Source organism: Melozone crissalis, unplaced genomic scaffold (genome assembly GCF_028551555.1).
Source record: "Melozone crissalis strain CALT ecotype California unplaced genomic scaffold, PUWL_Pcris_2 ptg000013l_1, whole genome shotgun sequence".
Classification (NCBI taxonomy): Eukaryota; Metazoa; Chordata; class Aves; order Passeriformes; family Passerellidae; genus Melozone; species Melozone crissalis.
The window spans coordinates 42,815,166-42,827,170 of NW_026535791.1; the positions used below are offsets into that span (position 1 = coordinate 42,815,166).

The following is a 12,005-nucleotide window of genomic DNA, read 5'->3' on the forward strand; positions in this document are numbered from 1 at the left end:
CTGAATATGACTCTCTTGCAGGTGGCATACAACTGGTCTCTACCCTTAAGTTCAAGAAGAAATCAGCAGATCTTCACAACTAGAACCTTTCAGATACCAAACAGGTTGGCTAAGAGACTGAAAAATTATGCATTTAAGGAGCAGTTTCCATAGACTTGACTAAGATAACGTTTTAAAAATAATTATCCCTGCATGTTTCAGAAGGACAGGAAAGGATGACTTCTTGTTGCTCTTTGAAAGTATTTACGAGACTGGTTTGTACTTGAGTTAATTTCTAAAAAACGCTTTTTAGAAGTATAGAGTTTGTTTGAAGGTGTTTGAGGAGTTGCTTGCTTTAGTAAAGATGTAACAAGTACATTGATAAATACTCAATATAAAATAATGCACAAATAAAACTAAAGGTATTTCATTCCAGGAATAAGCAAAACTTCTTTATCTTTCACCAGAGGCACCATCTTCATAAACATTCAAGCTTTCCTGCAGGAGTCTGGAAGTGTTCCTCTCTCCATGAAGCATCAGTACCTTCATGCAAATATAGAGGCACAAGTAACAGTAGCATCCATCATCTTAGTAGGTGTCTACGTGCTGATCATATTGGAAGTAAGTCAGTTTTGTACTTGGATTTTATTTTTTTTCCTAAGCTGTAAGAGGAGCACAAGAAGAAGTTTCAGTCTTGGGCTTTGATATATAATTTTAAAATGTGTATTTAACTTCTTCATACACCATCAGTGTTGCTAATGATATGAACAAGATACCTATGGGGAAATTGTTCTGCATTGTAAGTGATTCTGCCAAGTTCTTTTAATGTTACAGTGATCTTGTATGTTTTTCTATTAGGCTCTATAAGTTTTCTAATATTTCAACAGAATTAGTTTTTTTGTGAGAGTAAAAATAGGTCAGAATTGCAAAAGGTATGGAAAATTTGTTTTTAAGTACTGAAGTATTTTATAAGGTAAAACAAAAAAATCATATTGTTGTTTACATTCTCTAAGGTACCTCAAATTACGAACTTAGTGTACCTTCAGCAGGTTAAAATGAACGTATATTTTAATAAGTGCCTTTTAGGCATTCTTTAACTGTATTATTTGAAGAGGAAATATGAAGTCAAGGGGCAGGGAACTTTTAACATATGTTGCAGCAGCATTACAAAACCTTGAGGTACTAAATCAAATAAAAATGCATTGCATCGCACTAAGAATGGAAAACATATCATAAATAACACAGAACTCAAACTGAATTCTTTGAAATGAAAACACTTACTGTTATCTTAAAATGAATTTAAGAGGAGCACTTTTAAAAAAAAAAATTATTTTTAATTCATATGAGCATCCACACTGTCAATCGTCTGAGTTGAATCAGGCCTGATTTACATTAGTATGAAACTTAGAAATGAATGAAATCAAGTCTACAAGGTACTCCACAGTACATACATATGTCCAGCATGCTTATTTTTCTTCCACACCCATTGCATAGTTTGAGCTTTTCACCCCATTCCCTATTGAAATGCTAAGGCTGTAAAACTTCACCTAATCAAATGCCAATAATGGATGCACACAACACAGCAGATGCTTTAGACATTTAGATTATGTTGTTCAGCAATGATTATTTCTTTCCAAACCTAAAAATGCCTCTGTGTACATTGTAAATGAACAAAGAGACGTTATATTAAATGTAGAGGGGGATTGGACTAGATTTTTCTATAAGTATGTGTAGGCATGCAGCACAGCCCCAAAATAGACTTAATACTTTTAAATGCAACTTATTTTTTCAAAACAAAATTCCCCACCCCTAAACCCCCAACCCCAACTATGCAACCTATCAGCAGTTGTAAAAACATCAGGTTTTAAATATAAGTAAAAGGGGGGTTTTGTGTTTGCATCCTGAAAATCTGCTTTGGAAAAATTAATGTGGAAAAGGAAAAGAAAACTTGAAACTGAAAGGCAGAGCCAAGGAAAGCATTAGTTTTCCTGTTGCTTTTAAGAAAAGGACTTAAAACAACTCATTAAATTATTTTTTCTGTGAAAATATCAGGGAAAGATTTCTATTGTTGGCTGAAAAGTTATTTCTCCAAATTCAAAAGTAGAAATAGATTATCATAAGTAAACTTTTTTGAAAGTTAGATTGTGGAAAGCTACTTATTGCATCATAATGTTAGTTATTTTCTCCATAGCATCTATAGAAATGACAAATGCTACAACGAGAGTAAATTCTAAACTCTTTGTTTTTAAGTTCTATGGTTCCCTTGTGGATTTCTTGCAAGCAATGGATGCTAATATTGTTGGAATATGTAATACCGGCTTTCATCATATTCAGTATTTATAACTTCAATGCCTGAAGTCCTGCTTTCTCAACACATTGCACTCTCTATCCCTTTAGCTGTTATCACTGTTGGAGAAATCAATGTTACTGCAGAAACTGCCTCTTTAATTTTTTAAAGAGATAGATTTTAACTTTTGGTGTTGCTGCTCCCCATCTTTTAGCAGTCTTTATTATTTTCCTGCATTTTATTAATTATTATTTGCAATACAACTTCAAATTCAGTGGACATCCAAACCAGTTTTAGAGCTATATTTTCTTTAAGAATGAAGAAAAACGAAGCATTTTATATGTTACAAATCACAAGAGCCTCTATTTCCTCCTGCACAGCCATTTTTTCCCAAGCATGAATGGTAGATCTTGCCCACAGCCTCCTCAGCCCCACTGTCCTCATGTTTTAATCTTTTCTTGCCTTCTCCTCTTGGTCTTTGCTACCTCAGTCACCAGGGACTGTGCAAGAACTTCTGCTTCCTGCAGATACAGGATGATGGAAGAAGATTGTTGAGTAAGAAGTTCCAGCTGGAAACTGAAGTGCATTTACTGTAAACAATTGTCTTCTCCAAACTTTGAAGCAGCTGTTTGCCTCCATGTTAGCATCAAATGTCTCAATAAAGCACCCCTCCTAGTCAGTAGAGGTCTCAGGATGTGCTCTTCTTCAGAAAACAAGATGTTGAACTTCATTTCTTCAGGCATTGATTTTCTGTGTTGTTCTTTTTGAAACTGAGTCCATGTTATGTATTCATAAAAAACAAATATATTTCTCATAGAATAAGATGCCCATTTTCCTCTTTAATTTCAGTGACTTCTAGTTTCAGGCTTAACACAAATATGAATATTCTGTTACTTCACAATTCTGCTACTCTACCCCTGAAAATTTTTATATTGCTTTGACTCCCTTGATCATGCCTTAGTTTTTTGTTTGGAGTTTATGGGCTATTTTTTTTTTTTTTTTACCTTTATGCAATCATCTGTTCTTTCATTAGATGTTAATTCTCTTGAAAATTATTTTCTTCAAATATCAATCTGTTCCCTCTTAGCATTTCAGTCTCCTATTCCCTCCTCTTGTCCCAAAGGAGAAAAACATTCAGCTTCCTGTGGTGCTTCTGCTTACATCTAATCTATACCATTTTATAGACTTGTTCAAAACCACAAAGAATTTAATTTTGTTCTTGAAAGCATAAACTGCACAGGAAATAAAAAACTGGAATGTTAAAATAGGAAGAAAGGAAGAAAAGAAAGAAAGGAAAGGAAGAAAGAAAGAAAGGAAAGGAAGGAAAGAAAGAGTGGCAGGTTTACTTTTGTTGATCTCAGCTCTTCTGTCTGACCCTTCAGGATTACTGTGGAAACACTGGTTAAAATAGGTTACAAGTATGTTTTCACATTGGTCAACAGGGACATCTGGTGTAAAAGGTGGATGTACAGAGTTCTACACTGATGTTACTGTATTAAATCAGTTTACAATGCATTTTCAGAATGCCTTTTTTGATTTTTGATCCTCAAAATGCATATACTCGCTTGACTGTAAACTTGAAAAAAAATTAGATAATTTAATTTTTATAAACCCCTGCTCCAAACATTTTTTCTTTCAGCTGAATCTATTCGATCCTTTGCCTTGTTTGATTTCCATAATTTCTTCCAGAAAAGCATTTTCCTATGTGACTAAAGTGATTACTTGCAGCTCATTAACTGAATGATTTATCATTTGTGGTCATAAGGCACGGTCACGGAAAAGCAGCGCAGATAAAATTTCATTGTTAGCTATCAGTTAAATATTGTTAGATATGAGAGAAATACAGTTAGATACCTTTGCTTTCTTACCTTGTCCCTGTTTTTGTCTAGACAAAATGGGATAATGTGCTGGTTAAACTAAAGAGAACTCTACCTGCCCATCCATATCTTAAAATATCTGTTAAAATATTAAAGTTTTTCTGGTATGCAAAAAAGTTTTTTTAGATTTATAAACCTCTTATTTGTAATTATTAACTGCATATTTGCAGCTATTTTGAAGCTGCATTAATTAGAAGTATGCAAGGAGGAATGCTAGACATCAATTATTAAAGGATAGAGTTCATTAATTGAAATGAATTAATATGTGCCCTTGTCCAATACTTTCCCTTAATAATATATTTGTTTTGTGTTGTGTGTTAAAATGCAGTGTTAGTCATTTATGATACTTGAATGAGCAGAAGCAAATGTGAAAGTAATTGCCTTTTAAAAGCTATTTTGTAAAACATTGCATTTAATCAGGAGAAAAGGCAAAATAACATTTATTATACAAAGTGAATTTAAAAAAATTGAAGAAAAAATAAGATACCAATAGCATATCAAATAGCAGGAAAGTGTATCAGAAAAAATAGCCAAAAAGCAAGTATCAGAAATTCTATGAGAGTCTCCATAGGACTTATCACAAATGGATTATTTAGCTTCATACCCTGTCTTGTAATTAGCACTTAGAAAGATCTTGCCAGGATCTTTTAAGTGGCATTTTAATGATCTGACATCTTGAATGACATTTACATGTCTGCATTTCTTCTTAAAAGACAAATACTTGAAAGTGCAAGATCTGGTCTTAAAAGCTTATTTTGTTACTAACATGAAGTATGAGCTTATAATCACAATTTAAATTACTTTAATGGAAATGGAATGTGTCAGTTTCTCTCCACATTGCATTTCTATTATTAACTAACTTAAATTATGAATAAACATCCCCTAAGCTTTATTTCTTTGACTCATATCAGAGTGATTTTTAATAGCATCTAACAACCAGAAATTAGTTCCAGAGAAGTAAAATTTTATGTGATTTTAGTCTGACTATTTTTCTGTCATTGCAGGCTGGTTGAACCAGTTTTTACTGGCAGGAAACATTTTTTACAACAAGAATAAGGGGTTATTACGGCAGTGTACACTCACACAGTCCAGATTTTTTATCAAAAAGATTATGCTTTAGAGAGAGAATAGGAAAAGAGAAGGAATAGTCCTTGATTATTATGAAGCATAACATTAAGTGACAGAAATAGACTAATCTTAAGGGATATTTTTTTCTGGTAAGGAAAGTAACAGAAAATGTGACTGATCACAGAAGTGATCAGCTTAGTCAGCATGGCTTCTGACTTCCCACCCATTCTTGTATTGATCTGTCTTTAGATACAGACTGAGAAGAGTGTGGATTAGAATGTTCCCACCTCCACATATGTCCTCCCAGAAGACTGGTAACAAAGGAACTGAAGAAAATCCAAAGCAGTTATTGGAAAAGTCCATGAGAAAAAGGAAGTAGTAGCTGATGCACTCCCTCGCCTTTTGTCAGAGAGAATATATTCCTGCTGCTGGATGGATTTTATGTGCTTTAGGATTAAAAAAAATTGTGAATTAAAAGAGTGCTGTAGGGTTGCCAGAAAATTAGGGATAGATTATCAGAACAAACCTTATACTCTCCTTAATAAGTGTCCAAGCCATTCCTCCCTGGGCAGGAATAAAAGTTTCCTCTTATCTGCCCCACTGTCTGCAGGTGGTAGGGAGTAAAAGAACCCAGAAGTTTTAAATACCAGGACTCTGAGGGTTGTACAGAACCTAAATCAGGGTAATGAAACCTAAACATAACATCCAGTAGTAAAACTTACCTTAAATAGAAATTGAGCTTCCTCTGGAACAGTCTAACCTCATCTGCCCTGGGCAACAAATGGTTTTGGATCTTGTTTGGAGTCCCCATAACTCTAAAGCACTTTTACCATTCAAAAGTCCATTTCCCTCCCTAACTCCCCAGCTGAAACTGCGCACTTTGATGAGGGCACTCTTGCCATCCCCACGAGAACTGGTTTTAGGACATAAACTGAGGGTGTGCAGTAAAGCTTGCTGAGGTAGATGCTGGATGCCTGGAGATCCAGACGCAGGACAGATCTATCTATCCTGTCTCCCAGAGTGAAGTATTCAACAAGTGGTACCCTATATATTCTTCCAGAGAGAACAGCCTGCTACTGAGCTACCAATTAAGAAGTACAGACAATTCCCTAATGCCTTTCCCTAATTGAGGAGGAGGCTGTGGCCTCTCTGTATTTTGATCTCAGTACATTTTGAGAAGATCAGAATTACTTTCAAGTTGCTGTGCAGGAGCATTGCAAGTTGCTCCTTATGAGGAGGATTTTATCAGTACTCCCAAGGTGCCAGGATTTCTATTGCTTGTTTAGAGTAGAGACAGTGCTAACAATAGGAGGGTCTAAAAGGACAGAGCCAGCACCAGTAAGATAAACTAGTCCTTTTTACTTGCCCTAGCTACAGCAAAGGGAAGAGAGCTTGAAGGAAGAAAAATCCTGTAAGACGAGGAAGGGATGGGTTTCAATTAAAACAAAAATGCAATATAATAGCAAGCAAAATCCCCAGCTGGATCACAGCTTGATATGTTATAATAACAATTTTGTATTATTAATCCAGAATGAATATTGATTTTACACTGACTATTGCCTGCCTAATTGTTAGATCTGTCTTAGTAGAAGTCTGGCTGTGCTCTGAATATGTGTGTTTTAAGGAAAACACTCCTTTTGGGCGCTGTGGTACTTCAGCAGCATGTAAACTGTCTTTAATTAAGAATGAAATAGGAAAAAAATTGCCACTGGATGGTGCTGCTCACTATTCTAAGGACTAGATGGAATTGTCTGCTTTGAAAGGTGTAGTCAGGCTTCTCTTTTCACAGAATGCTATTTTTTGAAATAATACCACTCATATTTTCAACACTAAATGCAAAAACTAATTTCCGAATGGCTGTTTGCTAATTTCTGTGCCTTTTAAATCTAATTTTGAGCTGTATTTTGTTAAAATTGTGAAAGACTGGCAAATATGAATGTTTTGTCCTGCCTTGCATACTATTTTTTTTGTGGATCGGTGTGTTTCCTTTCTGTTTGAGAAAGGGAACAGAACATTAAATTAGTTTAATTGAATGCTGCCGTTCAGCTTCTACCCTGCCTACAGCAACCAGAGGGGTAGAGAGCCATGAAATCTTAAAATTTTAACAAGTTGTTAGAACTCCTCTAATGCACACAAACAGGGATGAGAACCACTCAGCTCTTTCTGGGGCCTCAGATGATGTCTTCCTTCAGCAAGAGCAAAGACAAAAGTGGAAGAATATCTCAAAGTGTAGGGGGCAGGCTTGAAGGGAGGTATGATGACATGATTTAAAGAGGAAAAAAATTCAGAGCAAAAAAGTGGAGTGAAAAAAGACAGGAGATGTCAGGGATGAAAGACTCTCCAGAGGAACTGCTAGCTAGAGCAGAAAGTTCTCTGTAAAAGTAATGCAAGTACTGCAGCCTGCTCTACTGTTCATAGTGCATGGCTGTGTTTCTGTATGGTTTATTAACCTACTGTTTTAGGAGGGCTGACAAAAATTCAGACTGGGAAGGTAAAATTTAGTTATTTGGTCCATGTCATTTGTTTACTAGAAATTCCCAGTCTTATTAGTCTCAAGAATAGAGATAACTGAGACAACTGGGAAAATACAAATGGTGGCATCTTCTTCAGTTTCAGAAAATGTTCTGAAACTGTAAATGTAATTGAGCATCACTCAGTCCTCACAAGTGTCTTTAGGACACAAAGAATGAGGGTGTGCATTGGGAATGCTATCAAAGTGCCTGGAGGGGATGGAGTCAGCAAAGCCTGCTGAGGTAGGTGCAGGAGAGCTGGATTGACCCTCCAAGACTGAAAGCTTGTTCCTAGGCCAGCCTGTGGGTAAACAATGGTTTTGGTCATGTTGGCCCACAGAAGCAGTTTGGTTTATTTTCTTCTAGGTTCTTTACTGGCTCATGACCAGATCTCTTTACTTAAGTCATGTAGAACATGTTTTATGAAGCTAAAATATTACAGGAATGAGTATCTTGGCACATAAAAATGATCACTATCCTCTCTTTCTGCAGGGCTCACCTTTCTATTAATGTGACTGGACTCAAGGCCCTGATTTACAGAACATGAGTTTGTTCATTTCTCTGTGTGTCAGTCCACTTCTGTAACAAGGCAAAATCCCAAAATTCATACCAAGTACAGATTTGCTTTTAAAATTTGACTCAGAGGGGCTATCAAGCTATCAGATGTTACTTTTGGAGTTTTATGGAGATATATAAAACGAATTTTCTTAACATCAGAACCATTCCAACATGTAAAGTCTGGAAAGCAACCACTTATGACTGTAGTGATATAGGTATGGCAAACTTCTCTCTTTTGTATGATTCTGATAGAAATATTAGCTAGCTATTTCTGATAGAAATATTACCTTTTTATCCCTCTTTACCTTAATATTCTGAGGTGAGAGGTTATTTCAAGACAAAACTCAATCTAGCAGTCATTGCAACCCTCATCTCATAGAATTACACCCTCTTCTGTGTCCTCTGTCCATCATCTCTGCAAATGATACTTCCCTCCCTTCCTTTCTAGTTCTATGTTCTTTTCCCCAGCTTTACTTTTTCCTCAAGTTTCCAAGGCATGAAAATTCAATAGTTTGTTTCATCTCATGCATCAAGGGTATATTTTTGTTTGCATCATTCAAGGATCTCTTTGAACCACTTAATCCAATGTTCCATATCGGCATGAAGCTTTAGTCATTCAGTTTTCTCTACAAACAACAAACAGTAATATAGCTGAGGAAGAAAACTCATAGACTCTGAAAAGATTGTAAATTGTGCACCTTGTTCATTCAAAGCCTTTGACAGAGCTTTGGAGTAACAAATATCTCTGCAGAATCTAGAATCAACCTACAGATTTTTGATATAGAAGAGGGGAATTAATTAATCTGGTAATTTATTCACAGGAAATAATTTCATTTCTTAAATCTCTTTCTCTGTCTATCCCTCTCCCTGATTCTCTCTCTGCATTGTTTTATGTATAGAAAAAAATTGATGTTGGCTGAATGCAGTTCATCACAGGATTTCAGGACTGCCTATCCTAGACAAGAATTGTAAGATATCCTTACCTTGTATTTCTTAACTTATTCTAGTTAATGTGCTGCTGTAGTTTAACCCCAGCCAGCATCCAAGCCCCAGGAAACTGCTACTTCAGTCCCCCACCAGAGGGATCAGAGAAAAAATTGAAAGGACAAAAGCTAGAAAACTCATGGATTGTGATAAAGACAGTTTAATAAGCAAAGTGGAAGCTGCATGCAACCAAAGAAAAACAAGGAATTGCTTCACTTCTTCCCAAGGGCGGTAAGGCGTTCAGACATCTCCAGGAGAGCAGGGCCCCATCATGCAGAGCTTGGGAAGGCAAACACCACCACTCCAAATGCCCCTCCTTCCTCCTTCTTCCCCCCTCTTTATATACTGATCATGGTGTCATATAGTCTGGAATAACCCTTTGGTCTGTTGGGGTTGGCTGTCCTGGCTCCCAATCTCCCGTGCATCCATAGTCTGCTCATCAGCATGGCAGTAGGAAAAGCAGAAAAGGCTTTGGCTCTGCACAAGCCCTGCTCAGCAATGACAAAAGCACCTCTACATTATCAACCCTATGTTCAACACATATCCAAAATACAGCCCTCTTGCAGCTCCTGTGAAGAAAACTAGCTCTACCCCAGCAAAAACCAGCACACATATCATAGGGGTAAAAGTGAACTAATACAGGCATTTACTTGGAGACCATATAGTGTTACTTTTAATCACTTTCTATTTAAGATAATCATCTTGTATACGTTTTATATTGAGTATCATTGTATTAGAAAGTGACAAACTGTTGCCTTCCATGACTTCCCCTAAGGCAGGGTTGTTTATACCAGGACTTCCTCCACTGACATTAAATCAGAACAAGTAATTTGGCACACTATCTAAGCAGAAATAGTTATTATAGCAGAATATCATAGATGGGTGCTTTCTTTCCTCAGGGTTGAGTAGATGTTCAGAAATTATAAAATTTGCTACAGAGTCTAGTGTTTCCATTTAAAAATAATAATTTAAGGTTGGGTATTTGTCTTTAAAAACAACTTATTGAATACATATGAATATATATGGAATATTATTTTCACAGTTACAAGCATAAATATTTATTATGCAAAGAATGAATAAGAATGCATGTTAGTACTAAGATATGATAGTGTTTCTAAATCCACAGATTTCTCCAGACTTCTCTTAACTGGTCTTGGTCACACATTTCATGCAAATGGCAGTACTATAGTATTGATCCACCATGAATTTCTTAAAATGAGTAAACTTTTGGTCCAGATTTTCTTTTCCCTTGCAAGACATACTTATGTACAGTGATGCAGTTTTGACATATTTTGACTTATAAAAATGAGATTCATGATTAGATTTTCTAAATGTTGAACCTAGTGTAAAGTGTTATTTTACGATTCCTGCATATATAGAATACATATAGAGAGTTTCCTAATCTTCAGATGAAGATATAAATAGCTGTTCTTGCTGTCATGGATTTTTGTGATGCTTGGAGTCGCTTTGGGATTCTTGATGCACATCATCTTTCACCAGTGTACCTTACATGCTTACCTCAAGAGTTGCTTTAGCCCATCCCTGCACACTACACCAGCATGTCATACTTTCTAAGCTATGTGAAGCAGCTCTTTTTTGCCTCATTAAAATCCCTACAGAGTTTACTTTCTACTGCTTAACTAGGTAATTCTAAGGCAATTAATTTTCTGTTATCATTCATTTTGCACAAGCTGTTGAGCACATCCCCTGTGAGGGGTTCCCAGGTGCTGGACACAGTGCCCCAAGGCTGAAGGAGCTGCAGTTCTTGCTTCTGCAGAGCAGGTGTCAGGAGCAAACTGAGGGCAGGAGGGTGAGGACAGCTAAAACATTAAATTCCATCGCCAGCTGAAAGGGAGACATGCTACTGTGCTTTCACTAACTGGTACTACTCAGTCTCTTTTCCAGAGGAGAGCATGTGGAAAATCAAATTAATATATCTGGCATTACAAACTTTTCTTTATTCTGGTCTGAACTCCTTTGTGTCTGACTATATCCTATATTTCTAGTCTGTTGCTTAAAATGTGTCCAAATTTTAAAATTTGCCAGAAATAAAGAAAATTTCCATGGATTAAGAATTTGGTGCCATTCAGCTTTGAAGTGGATCTACAGAAAGGCAGAGTTCAAAGTATTTCAAGGTTTTTATTTACCCTTGTTTTCTATCATAAGCCCAAATTTTCAGTCATGTTGCTTGACAGTTAGGAAAAATTACCTAAATTTTAAAGCTAAATTACCATTGTTTTTCTGCAATTTCCATTTTTGATTACAGCTTCTGATTCTAGTGTTAGACTTCTGCATTAATTTTCCAAAATATGGGGTATTTTATCCACTAAAGAGTGAATCAAATATGTGTACCTATGAAAGACTGAAGTTTTGTCTGTATCCTGCTAAAACAACTGGAATAGTCCACAGAATAGCAGGCCACCAAAATTTGTAAAATGCATGACAGCAAATTATGAGATAACTCCATCAAGGAATGTGACTGAGGAGCACATTTTCAGAGGCACTCAGGCTAATAGTGTCTTGATCATCTTTAGGAAAAACTGTGGAAAAAAATCTCTTCCACTGCTGAGGATGTTTTATTTTAACCAAATCAATCCTTATTAAAACATAAAAAGGAATAGATACAAAACATAAAGTCAGAAAGAAACCTATCCTAGGGTAAATTTTATTTCTCTCCCTCCTTGTCACCTGAGAATAAAGAAATAAACTAGAGACTTTATAAAGTCTAAGAGGGATTTGGCT

The 12,005-nt window shown here is 36.0% G+C and overlaps 1 protein-coding gene across 1 annotated transcript in view; it reads left to right on the plus strand.

The window, feature by feature from the left end:
* The window catches only part of OCA2 (OCA2 melanosomal transmembrane protein), a 158,041-nt gene that overhangs the window by 35,990 nt on the left and 110,046 nt on the right, over positions 1-12,005 (plus strand). Inside the window, exons 7-8 of the mRNA XM_054271957.1 lie at positions 22-104; positions 447-600. Coding sequence (XP_054127932.1) covers positions 22-104; positions 447-600 — 237 coding nt within the window. The remainder of the gene's footprint in view (positions 1-21; positions 105-446; positions 601-12,005) is intronic.